Source organism: Lissotriton helveticus, chromosome 1_1 (assembly GCF_964261635.1).
Source record: "Lissotriton helveticus chromosome 1_1, aLisHel1.1, whole genome shotgun sequence".
Lineage (NCBI taxonomy): Eukaryota > Metazoa > Chordata > Amphibia > Caudata > Salamandridae > Lissotriton > Lissotriton helveticus.
In genome coordinates this window covers 901298116-901311488 of record NC_136057.1, presented here as the reverse complement: position 1 = coordinate 901311488, position 13373 = coordinate 901298116, and the positions used below count along the sequence as shown (strand labels likewise).

Here is a 13373-nt window from a genome sequence, read left to right as displayed (position 1 = left end):
TTGCCTCTAGGTCCCACATATCAAGGGCATGAGTGAGTGGCATGCACACAGAGGTCCGTGAAATAACAGTTAAACAGATGCTGACTCAGACACAAGCAGTGTTAAAAGCTGGTAGCTATAAGTACAAAAATCCCCTGACACAATGCTGCCTATAGGTGGCTGGATTGTTAGTTTTGTATGAGCCTGTGTCACTTGAAGAAAGGTGGGTCTTGTGCACAGTTAATACCACAGTAAGTCAGGGTCTTTGGGTGGACGTTTTTAAAAGATTTGTTTTGCTAGTAAAAACATTTTAAACATTTAATATTTACATAACATTACGTCAGTTGATTGAATGACAATTTTATTAAATGGAACACGTTTTGTTACATATAAAAGCTACACTTATGTCTAATAACGCTTCCTTCAAAAACGCATTTTGGTGACCTTTGAGCAGAAAGAGGTATGTAGCTGAAGTAACAGTGGTAAAAGGCCCTGCAAAAAAGTCCTCTATGGTTCTCAGACTTGCTATCTCCTGTCTCCGTGTATTTTCCAAACTCATGCCCTTTGACCTGATATATCCATTTTGTTAATTACTGCTTGAAGAAACGATGAAGGGGGAACGAGGGCGATCCGAAGACCTAAGGTGATTAGCATTTTGAAATTAAAGTCTTGTCTAAAACACTAACCATACTAATTTCTTTTAGGTTACGAAGTGCATCTTACATTGCAACATCCTTCCCCCAACTTTCAGCTCCGACATATTTTTCCTGGCTCACTTTAAAATGTGTTTTACTGTGGTGGGATTATCAGTGAAGAACTACGTGCACAGCACAGTCCTTTACCCACAAGAGGCGAGGGGGGAGTAGGAGGGGTGGGGGCAAACACAACAAACGCCGTCAAAATAGCCAATGTCGAATCCTACTCGCCTGCCACCACAACTGTTACGGCTGCAGCTCCGGCGCTCCAATGCTGACGGCGGCGGAAAGGATTATGAGCGAATTGCCTCTTCAAATGAGATTTTACCGACAAAGAAATACACGGCGGCACGTAGTGACATGTGCACGCACAGCCAATTATCGGGCACTGTTTGTTTTGCAGTCACTTTGGCAAATATCGCGGCGAGAATTGTAAATATCGCGGCCATCGCGCTATTCAGCTGATTTCGCGATTTTTTCGTGAATCGCGAAATCGCGAAATGCTGGAGGGTCTGTATGGTGATGCAATAGATAAGAGGGAGGGTGATAGATAGAGGGAGGGCGGTAGATAGAGGGAGGGCGGTAGATAGAGGGAGGGCGGTAGAGTGAGTTAGGGCGGTAGAGTGAGTGAGGGCGGTAGAGTGAGTGAGGGCGGTAGAGTGAGTGAGGGCGGTAGAGTGAGTGAGGGCGGTAGAGTGAGTGAGGGCGGTAGAGTGAGTGAGGGCGGTAGAGTGAGTGAGGGCGGTAGAGTGAGTGAGGGCGGTAGAGTGAGTGAGGGCGGTAGAGTGAGTGAGGGCGGTAGAGTGAGTGAGGGCGGTAGAGTGGTAGGGTGAGGGTGGTAGGGTGAGGGCGGTAGGGTGAGGGCGGTAGGGTGAGGGCGGTAGGGTGAGGGCGGTAGGGTGAGGGCGGTAGAGTGAGTGAGGGCGGTAGAGTGAGTGAGGGCGGTAGAGTGAGTGAGGGCGGTAGAGTGAGTGAGGGCGGTAGAGTGGTAGGGTGAGGGCGGTAGAGTGGTAGGGTGAGGGCGGTAGAGTGGTAGGGTGAGGGCGGTAGGGTGAGGGCGGTAGGGTGAGGGCGGTAGGGTGAGGGCGGTAGGGTGAGGGCGGTAGGGTGAAGAGAGAGGGGGAGAGTGTTGAGAGGGGAGAGTGAGGAGAGAGGGGGGAGAGTGTTGAGAGGGGAGAGTGTTGAGAGGGGAGAGTGTTGAGAGGGGAGAGTGTTGAGAGGGGAGAGTGTTGAGAGGGGAGAGTGTTGAGAGGGGAGAGTGTTGAGAGGGGAGAGTGTTGAGAGGGGAGAGTGTTGAGAGGGGAGAGTGTTGAGAGGGGAGAGTGTTGAGAGGGGAGAGTGTTGAGAGGGGAGAGTGGTGAGAGGGGAGAGTGGTGAGAGGGGAGAGTGGTGAGAGGGGAGAGTGGTGAGAGGGGAGAGTGGTGAGAGGGGAGAGTGGTGAGAGGGGAGAGTGTTGAGAGGGGAGAGTGTTGAGAGGGGAGAGTGGTGAGAGGGGAGAGTGGTGAGAGGGGAGAGTGGTGAGAGGGGAGAGTGGTGAGAGGGGAGAGTGGTGAGAGGGGAGAGTGGTGAGAGGGGAGAGTGGTGAGAGGGGAGAGTGGTGAGAGGGGAGAGTGGTGAGTGGGGAGACCTAAAAACAACAGTAGACAAGAGAGTGGTGAGAGGGGAGAGAGAGGGGAGACAGAGTGGTGAGAGGGGAGACAGAGTGGTGAGAGGGGAGACAGAGTGGTGAGAGTGTAGAGGGGAGAGGGGTGAGAGGGGTGAGAGGGGAGCGGTGAGAGTGGGGAGAGCGGTGAGTGGGGAGAGCGGTGAGTGGGGAGACCCAAAAACAACTGTGTGACAGAAGACCAACAAAAGCTACTATATACAACTTTAGCTCCAAAATTCCAATATGTGTCTTTCTCTTTCTCCTGACTAACTTAGAAGATGTTATTATCTTCAGTGGGTGGGATGTTTTAAAAGCTTTACAGCCTTTGTGCCACGGAGTATACCAATCATTAAAGCCCCTCTCCCTCATTAGCTCAGCAAATCGTTAAGCCCTCGCAGAAGGATATGATATTTTCTGAAGGTGCAGGATTGGTGTCTGTATTGCCTCAGGACCCAAGAATATTAAAATGTCATAAAAGAAACGTAACGTCCCAGAATGCCACATAACGCAGCTAACCCGGAAGCATGATTAGGTTAAGCCTATTAGCACAATTCCAGCGGCTCTGGCTTTATATAACAAGGCACATGTAGTATTTCCCCCTGAGGAGGTAACAGACCACAGGAGCGTAAACCCCGCCTAATCTTTGTGAGTCAATCATTTTCTAGTAATTAACAAAATAAGGTACTCCGCCTATTTCATGTGCTCACTGGAACCACCAACCTCTATGTATGAAAGCAGTTGGCACCCATGAAGCGCAGTCTCACTCTCCTTGATTTGTAGCACCACACAGAAAGGCCACATCATGAAATGTACACACTGCCCACTTTAATACATAAAGGCGGCCAGGAAACAGTTAAGAATGACATCCCAGCTACACCCTTACAGGTAGAAATAAAACCATGCGTCAAACACTCCACGACCAGCAATTGTGACTGGGATAGTATTTTAGAATAAATATTGTCCGGTTAATTTCAATTAAGGCTGCTTTTAATACATGACTGCTCCATGGAAGATCGTGCATTTTCTTTTAACTCTGTAGCTTGTTAAAAGAAAGCAACGGTTTGCTCTTTCGGGTGGTTGTATCTGTGGCAGCCTTTTTAGCGCTCCAAGTGTGTCTAATTGAGCTGAGGCGAGACCTGCAGCACGTGTATTTACGTGAAGTCGTGCATTCAGGGTGATGTATGCCAATAAGTAGACTGCAGGGGTATTGATGAAATAAATAAGTGCAAATGTCCAACATGCAGGACATTACTGCAGAGCCAACACACTACCCTAAACTCTGGGTAAAGGTGGTGTGCCTGATCGGTGCAGCCAACCAGCAACACACAGGAAGGTCAATGAAACACGTTAGCAAAGAGGACAGCCCCCAAAGTGTCTCCTGGCAGGTCTAAGCAGCTCATCTGGTGCTGTAGGCCTTTTCCTCAAGAGCTTTTAGGATTGAATTGCCCCCATTAAAACCAGGCTGCTTGAAAAGACACACCTTGATGAGCTACTAATACTTAATATGGTGCAAGTCACAGTAGGCCTGTTTTCAAGTGTGCTTTGTATGGGTCTGTTTTGCATAAATGCAATGCGTCATTATGACTGGAAGTACGTGTAGCATGGCTCTTCTTTACAAAACATGTTTAGAATATGTTCACTTTACAGTAAACGATTTTCAGATACGAATAAACCACCCGTTCCGCTTGTCTGTGCATGCTGGATACTGTAGTTTCGAGTTGTTTCCATTACGAGAAATAACATTTGAAAGCACCAGGTTACAAAGGAAAGAAATGTGCCTAGTATGTCCATTACTGGCACACATAAGAAGCTCAGTTACCTCCAAAGGCAGCTTGAGTGCAAGACAGTATTAGTGTACCTTAGACCGAGCAGAGCATATCTGAGATATCTGGTGCAATGTCAGCAGTGCGCACAGTCCTCAAAGTCACTTTGCGTTCTGAGACTTGTAGTCCCGAATTTAGTCAGTAACTAAAGCTACAGGACACAGAATGCAATGAAAATGGTATGGCTGAGTTAATCACTCACACATGCCGTGGATCAGCTGCAGGGGTGCGGGGAGCATGCATCTTGTTATGTCCTAAGCTTGGAAGAAAGTGCAGCTGCAAAGAGCAGGCAGCCTGTTGTGTCCTCAGCTCGGAAGTAAGTGTAGCTGCAAGGATGAGGGGTGGAGAGCAGGCAGCCTGTGGTGTCCTCGGCTCTGAAGTAAGTGTAGCTGGAGGGGTGTGGGGTGGGGAGCAGGCAGACTGTGGTGTCCTCAGCTCGGAAGTAAGTGTAGCTGTAAGGTTGAGTGGTGGAGAGCAGGCAGTCTGTGATGTCGCCAGGTCTGAAGCAAGTGTAGCTGCAGGGGGCAGGCAGCCTGTGATTTCCTCGGCTCTGAAGTAAGTGCAGCTGCAGGGATGTGGGGTGGGGAGCAGGCAGGCTGTGGTGTCCTCGGCTTTGCAGTAAGTGCCAGCTGCAGGGATGTGGGGTTGGGAGCAGGCAGCCTGTGGTGTCCTCGACTTTGCAGTAAGTGCAGCTGCAGGCGAGACGGGGAGGAGGGGTGAGGGTGACGAGAGAAACTGAAAAAGACGAGACGGGGGATAGAAATGATCAGAAAGAGAGGAGGCGAAAGTAATGGAGGAAGGAAAAGGTTTGCACGGGAATGGAGTGGGTGGGAAATCGGAGGAGGGTGGAAGAGAACAAGTTAAAAAAAAATGGCTGAGTCAGAGCGTGTTCGCGGGGAGAGAGAGGGGAGGTGCTGGTGGCTGGGGAGGGGGAGACAGAAGAAAACACAGTGACGCTGTCTGGTCAGTGAGTAAGAAAAACTGAGTTTTCTACTCGTTATTTTCGTTCCTTTAGATTTATATTTTCAGTCTCTTGTCCCTCGCTGGGAGAGGCGCACAGATCTGTGAAATAGCATTTGAGCAATTAGGCCCATCGTTTGCAATGTAATGTAGTTGCAGTGCTTTCAACATTGTTTAGTGTGTAAAGCTTTTAACTTACTTCACTTACGGTGTGTAGCAGTCCACGGTAGTTCTTGGCGTACCCCTTTCAACAATGGCCCACGGTAGGAATTATTTTCTTTAATAAAGATGAATGTCCAGACAGACTCAAACAAGCAGCTGGATACTGAGACCGAAAAAAATAAAAGGAGACACGGCCGACACGGCCTGGCGGCCGTGAAACTTAAAGTACTGAGTCAGAGCATGTGTGCAGGGAGAGAGAGGGGAGGTGCTGGCGGTTGGGAAGGGGAGGAGAAATGCGAGTAAGGCTGTGTGTGAGGAGAGAGAGGGGAGGTGCTAGCGGCTGGGCAGGGGGATTAGAAATGCGAGTAAGGCTGTGTGCGGGGAGAGAGAGGGGAGGTGCTGGCGGCACCAAGCTGGGGAACAGATGGCGATGGCTGGAGATTTGATGCTGTGCACGCGCATTTTAACTCGTTGCGCTTGCGCATTGAGCTAAAAGCGCACATGCACTGCATCAAATCGCCAGTCTGGTTAAACTCTGGGAAAGCCCCTATAATCTCGCCAGCTCGAATGCGCAAGCGCATCGGCAGGCGAGACCTAAAAAAGGAAGTACATGAATCCATACAGCCACAATAAAAATGTTCCTCAGGATTAAAAAACAGACTTATGCTTTAAACAATTGATGGTTCAACTAGCACTTCTTATAGGCAAGCAAACCCGTCCAGACACTAAAGGGCACGTATCTTGAAGAAGATAGGTTCTTGTTATACCAACAATACTTTCTTGTATTTATAGGTTTATATAATCGCTACGGTCAATAGGACACAGGACATCCAGATAATCATTCACACCTAGTGTCTATTATTGATACAAAGATAATATCAAATAAATTCCCAGACTGTCAATACCTGCACTAAAAAGTCCTTGCGGCAGCAGGAACGCTCAAGTTCTGTCTTTTCTCTCACTACTCGGAATCGAAGCTGTGTGGATCAACTGCTACTGGGACTGAGACCCCGACCTCTAAGCGCCGTTCCCTAGCAGCTCACACAAATCCAGGCAATTTTAAAGAGCGTTCGCCTCACCCATTAGATTCTGAAAAGAGGGCACGTCCGTTGTCAAAGCAACAAATTTAGAGGAGGCAGGGGGGGGGGGGGACAGCCCGGTCTCGTCCGTGGGCGTGAGGAGCAGCACCTCCCCCTGGCAGCAATGTCTTCTGGGACCTGGAGTCCCCTGGTGCAGTGGTGGCGGCAGGAAAACAGAGCCTGCGTCGCAGGTGGCGTTGCGCGCTCTTGAGCGAGGGCGTGAGGAGCAGCACCTCCCCCTGGCAGCAGTGTCTTCTGGGACCTGAAGTCCCCTGGTGCAGTGGCGGTGGCAGGAAAACAAAGCCTGTCTTTAAGTGGGGGCTACTAAAGTTTAGAGAGTTGTGAGGCGAGGCTACGGGGGCTGGGGGTGATCGTAATCCCAAGTTACCACTCTGCTCCCCTCACGCACCTCCGTGGTACGCTTAACACACTCCGCACCGGAGCTGTAAAGCTGCTGGAAGCGGCTGGGGCGCCTAATGCAGACGGCAGGCGGCTGATACAGACTGCTCGTGCCCCATTGTGGAAGAGCAGGGCTTCGGGAACCGCTCAGGGGGCTCAGAGGGCACTGATAGAGGTAGTGCAAACTCTTTCTCCCCGTCACCCTCGGCTCGCCCTACTCTCTTAACTCTCCAGCGGCAGCTTCTCAGGCGTTTGACCTCTCTTCCGGTGTTTCACCGTTTCCTGTGAGATCATGCGTATTTCATTCTAAAATCTTCTGAATGCAAATGACTGTGTGCTGCTACTTTATGCTTTAATAATGTATTTATTAGAAGTGATGTTTTTAAACATGATTTGTGAAACATTCCTGCCCCTGCACGGATGACAATACAGTAAATGAACTAAGAGGCAAGTCGGCGGTCATGTGTATCCTTTCTGGCTAGATTTGTATTCTATGTGGAGTTAATGTCGAAGTTATTAAATTTTGCCAAGGATCAGATAAGTTGAAACCAGTTTATGGGTGAAGTGCGTTATAATTAGGTTGAGTAGATTATTTAAGTCACTAGACCTGCAGGTCTAGTAACACTTTTGGGATTTTTCGAGGCCTGTTACTTACATATATGAGTAGTTTTGCAGCCTGCGTAATTTTGTGGATTCACTTGCAACCATCGCTCCTCCCCAAATGAGTGTTTTGCCCAGTAGAAAGGAGAAGAACTTAAGCCAAAGAATAAATCCGCAGCAGATTGCAAAAAGAAGCTAAAGATGGTGACCACGCGCAAGGGCTTCAGGGTCGTACGTCTGACATCATCAAGGTGGGACATGCAGCCAATTGGTTGACGCTGACAACGTCTATGTGAAAAAGGACTAAAAAGAAAGACTGTTATGTAATAATTCACAGCATGCTAGTCAAGAAAATTCTTCAAGCTGCAAAACTATTACAGATAAATAACCATTTTGTTCTGTTTTGTCTTCAAGACGAACCCACAATAATTTCTGGCCTTTGCTTCGGCTCTTAGAATTTAACTGCTTCGATATATATCCCTAAAATTCAAGTTATCCCATAGTATACACCCTGCCAGGTTTGTCCAGAGGGAGATTGAGCCTGATGAGGGGTAAGTGGGGATCCAAACACCCTTTTTGATCTGGACAATATGTGAAATGATTATGGCATTCTTCTTTTGCAGGGCATTCACAATACATTTCTGTTCTGCCTACTTGGTCCTTGAGAAAAGTGCTGCTGAGTTGAACATTCCCTAACAAAACACCTGATGAAAAGAGTTTCCTCTTTAATCTTTGCATGTGACTTCACCATACTCTTGCTCTACCGCTTGAATCCAAGTTCTGTATAGTTTGATGTTTTCCTGGCACTGATTATGGGAGCTGCTGGGATTGCACCCTAAGAGATTAGTTTTGCTCCTTCCACCGTAGCTTGCCTTTCATGGCATTGACGTAAAAGACTTACACAGTTCATTCTTTAATTAGTAGTATTGCAAAATGTACCGTAGCTCTCACGTTCACTATTGTTTAGCTAGCATTGATTAAGAAAGGAATTAATTCCTCTAGAAGTGGGTGCTATAACTAAATGTAGCCCATTTCTCTGTAGGCTATTGAACCAGTTGGTAAACCCTGGTGGCTAGAGGGAAAAGCATGCACAACATGCGCTATAACCGATAGTGGTTATCACTCCTGAGTTCAAAAGTCTCTTGCAGCATAATAACTTATTCTGTAAGTAGTGAGTGCTTCTCGGACACTCTTCTTTGCATGCATTATGTATTTCTGTGCTTGATTATACATTTGTGAAAGAAAGGAATCTAATCTTAACATGGGTGTGGAGCATCTAAAGAAATGACTGATCTTGCTGTTTTGCACATTTTCTCAGTGTTTCTTGGAAGACACTTGTACATTTATATTATAGGGTTCTGTGCTGTGATAGATGCTGTAAATGCTTTTTGATAGCACTACATTTTATATCAGAGTGGATTGATCATGGATTGCATTGAAGGCTGAGCTCCAAACGCAAATTAGTGGGAGCTTCCTGGTATCATATGAATTGGAGATAACTGCACAATAGGATGTGTGCACGGAATTAGTAGAAAGGATAGGACACTGAATACTCGCTCAACATTTTCAAGATCCATGATAACACCAACATCCTGCTAGGGCTTAGCCTCCTTGAATGGCAAAGTGGAACCATGAAAAGTCTGCCACTCCCCTAAATAATCCATGCAAGACCAACCTACCATGTGTAGAAAATCCTGTTCCTGGCTAGTGAAAGGCACAATTTTTTGAAAGCGCCTTACTGATTCCTACTAAAGACAACTTGACATTTTAAATGTTGTCCATGATCTGAATGCCTTTTTAGAAGAGTTTAAGTGAGCAGGCATTTTGAATCCATTCCTTAAGAATTGTTTTTACTCTACCGTTTATGATACACATTCTCAATCTGATTGAGTGTTAGACTAGCAGAATTTTGATCTTGCTGTGACCGGGAAGGCAATTTGAATGGGCTAGTCTTCTTGGGTGAAGGTGGTTTTGCGAGAATGGGAGGGGGTTGTTTGGGGGGGGGGGGGGGGGTGGCTGAGGTAAGTAAGTATCCTTCACATTGCATTGGGTAAGCCTTATTGTAATTGCATCAGCTGAACTTTCTTGAACTGGATTCCATGCATGCTTAGGGCCTCTGTGTAACTTATTCCCAGCAAATGTCTCCCTTTCACCTGCAGAGTTAAGAGAGGCCTAAGCGCCTAGGACTAAAGTCTCCACCAGTGCATGGTACAGACACCAAGCCTTTCATTTTTTAAGATTGTACCAACAGTAACGACCTCTTGCACAACCCACGCAACAAGGTATCTCCTGACAGAGTACAATAAATTTGAAACTGACATACCCCACCACAGGGGGTAACCCTTCAGATGTTTTCCTCCTAAAATTTCAAATAGATTGCACCTTGGTACTGGTCACTTCATAGGATGTATCATAATGCTAAGCGTAGGTTTGATGCTTCACTTATCTGTTGGAATGAGGAAGAAAGACAGTTGGAAAATAAATTAGGCATTTGGATACTCGGAATCAAGTTTGTCCTAGGAAATCACTTTAGATTCCTTTTTCTCTGCCTCATTTTCTGAATTCTCACCAAGTCTTCCTGTAAGTTGTATTTCCAAAATCTTTACACTTATTTTGTTTTACTAAATATGTGTTCCCTTTTTCATCCTTATCCCTCTTAATAGTAAATAAAGAATACTTGGTACATATAGCTTCATGATTGTGGACAAAATTCATTACAAATTGTTTGGAGAATGTGTTAATCTCACATTGATTAACTTGACATTGACTTGTAATTTTTGATTACTGTGCTGCTAATAATGCATTTTTGTTATGTATTACAGACTTCCAAGAGCAAAACACTTGCTAAATGTAATCAACGAAAACTTTGGCACTCTTGCATTCTGTCGCAGATGGCTTGATCGTCTTGGAGAGAGTAAATACTTAATTGCTCTCAAAAGCCTGTGTGACTTGGGTATAGTGGATCCATACCCTCCATTGTGTGATATTAAAGGCTCCTACACAGCTCAGTTTGAGCATACCATATTACTGCGCCCAACCTGCAAAGAAGTTGTCAGCAGAGGAGAGGACTATTAGGCGATCCTGATTTTATGCTATTTTTTAAGCAAAAAAAAAAAGCATTACACCAGAGTTAATTTGCAACGTGTGTCTTAACCGTGGACCTATGTATTCCACGTTCAAAGAAAGAATTTATTCAAAGGCAAATCTTGTTTAATAAGAGGGGTTGGGGAAGGTGTCTGCCTTTAAAATAACTCGTCTTCAACTGTTAAATTTTTGTTTTATCCTCAGGAAGCATGCTGGAACGCTGCATTCTGAGATTGGCTGCAGTTCAACATTTCATTTGCAACATTCAGAATTAAACAAAGATTTTTTGACATTTATAACCCTTATTCTGACTGGAGTGCTTTTCAGAAACAACTCCGCTCCATTCCTGCACTCAATAGAATTGCCTTTTTACATTTCCTGAAATTAATTTTGTAAAATAATAAAGTTTAATTTTCAGAGCTAAAAGTATAAACCATTTAAACCTTGTGTGCGTTGATTTAAATGGTTAGGGTTCTACTCATAAAAATATTCAAAGCTTTAAAATTTGTGTTTTATTTTTGGAGTGTACTGGAGCTCATTTCAGAATTTTATTTGTGACCTCTGTTAGTGGGATATTACATTGCACATCAGTTTATAGTTTAAACAGCACTTAAAGTTTCTAAGAGGTAAAGTAAGTTTCATTGCCATATCTTGTTACTCTTTTCTAGTGAACCTTGCTGTGCCTGGTCTTACAGAAAACTTAGATTGTTATTCCAGTGCTCACTTTGTAAGGTGGTTTGTGATGAATCACATCCTCATAACTGTTGTTGCTACTTCCTTTGCTGGAATGTTGCAATTCAAACACTTTTAGTGTTTGTTTCGATGCATAAAAAAACTGCTTCATGAAGTATGTTAGATTTACAAGATTGTGAGCATGTTGGTGCAAGGGAGACTATTCAGAAGGAGTTTCCAAAGTAAGGGGTTATGGCAGATAGAAAAGATTGTTTCAGGAGTCATGGAAAGGTGCTTCCCGGTGTAGAAGGTAAAAGTATTTAGTGTGCTAGATGAGTACTGGAGGGAAGCCATCAAGATCTATGGCTGTGCACTGGGGGAGGGGATTTGGACACAAGCCCAATTTCTTTGCTTAAATTTCAGGCTTGTAACTGATGTGAATGGATAAGAATAAGGCAAACCCTCAAACAGGACATATTGTTGGCTAATAATTCCTTCAGGTAAAATCTGTTTATTGTCCATATGTTAATAAAAATTGGATTTTGCATCAATAATCTTGCACTGCATCACGTGCTTTGAATATTCCCTCTGCCTAGCAAGGCTGGATATTATCCGTGAGTTTTCTTTAAAAAGGTTATCGAGCCAAGGCGGGCCTTCTATCGGGAAGTCTCTCAAATGTGACCTCTGTGTAGTGTTGAGATGGAGCTATCTTGCCTAATGCTTGGTCCCATCTTCAGATTATTTGTGCTGCCATCAGGCCTCACCACTGAGAAGCTCCAACACCCTCCTACTTATCCCCCCCTACAGAAAAAGAATTCCACTCAGTCACGCTCCTTTTCAGGCAATGCCCCACTTATTTGGAATGCCCTCCCAAAAGACCTCCGCTGTAACTAGTCCTACCCTAGCTTCAAAAAAGAACTCAAACTTCTTCTCCTTAATAAATACTGGGGTTTCTAATCGCTCCCTGGTAGCCCCGCCCCTCTGCACCACCCCGCCTAGCTGCTCCGCATATGACTTGTGACCACCCGCCTGGCCAACTCCTTTTCCGTCTATCTGATCACCTTTACTCCCCTCCTCATGACCCTCATTTCTCTTGCCTTTTTTTTTTATTTATACTTAAGTGAGGCTTCCTGCCAAACTGTGACCGCTATTTTGTATTAATCAGAGTGTCTAGCAATTTGTTTTTACTCTCTTATCTAGATGTCATGTATCCTATGTGGACTTGCTCTTTTATTATTCCATTGTCTGTGCTTATACACACTGTACCTGTTGGAAACACCTTGTAAAGCGCTCTGATACTCCTGGGTCCAGCCAGCGCTATATAAAACCTCTTAAATAAATAAAATAAATAAGTGGTGGAAGAGGACCAGTTTGGAAAAGAAAATGATGAAAGACCCATTTTCAGCATGAATCTTTTCCGAATTCACATGCTGTTCATCATTCTGCCATCTAGTGGTTGGATCCAGAATTTTCTTTGCAGTCCTTTTAAGTTTCACCTAAGTCAGTATATGTGCTGCCACTTGCAAGACATTTTGTTTACATACAAGGGGCTTGGAGCCTGCTCTCTGCTTACCATTCGTGGGTTTCATTGTCACTCATTTCTTTGCTTCTCATTGGTCAGCGCATACCGATTTCACTTTCTGTTTGACCGTTCGGTGGAGCATGTACCAAGTACTGCTTCCTGTCGGTGGCCAGTGTCCTTTGACTGGTTGCATGCTTCCGGAATCCCTTATTGTGAATTTGAGTGATGGCACTCCATAAGAGTGCATGTGTTTTCAGGCTGTCGCCCTTCCTCCGTCTTCATACTTGTCGTTGCTTGCCTGTCACCCATCTGCATTGTTGTTCTGCCATCGTTGCTTGATTTGTCCTCTACACACGTCATTGCTTGCCCTGCCCTCCCCCTTCTGCATTGTTGCTTGAGCCGTCTCCCTCTTCAATGTTTCCCACCATTCGTTGTTGCTTGCCTGCCCCCTCCTGTTGTTGCTTGCCCTATACCCCTGTCCACTAGCCCTATACACCTGTCAACTTGTCCCTTCCCCTCCCAGAAATAAAAAGTACTATGACGCAGCCATAGCATTTTTTTTCCTTAGCATTGGCAAAGCCAATAGGTCTCACATCTGCGAGCTCTATTGGCTGTCAATTTGTTTTGCCATGTTTTACAGGAGCACGGTTAAAAATGTAAAAGAACGGGGGAAAGTGCTATGACCCAGCCAGCGTTGATTGCCTTTTTATTTTACTTACAGAATGCTGCGTACAATACAGCTAAAAAAACACA

The 13373-nt window shown here is 45.4% G+C and overlaps 1 protein-coding gene across 1 annotated transcript in view; it reads left to right on the top strand.

Annotated features, from left to right (window-relative positions):
* METAP2 (methionyl aminopeptidase 2) overlaps nt 1-11652 on the top strand; it is a 163848-nt gene extending 152196 nt beyond the window's left edge. The window contains exon 11 of the mRNA XM_078675913.1: nt 10165-11652. Within this exon, the coding sequence (XP_078532039.1) occupies nt 10165-10417 (253 nt within the window). The 3' untranslated portion in view covers nt 10418-11652. The remainder of the gene's footprint in view (nt 1-10164) is intronic.
* The last annotated feature ends 1721 nt before the right edge of the window (nt 11653-13373 follow it).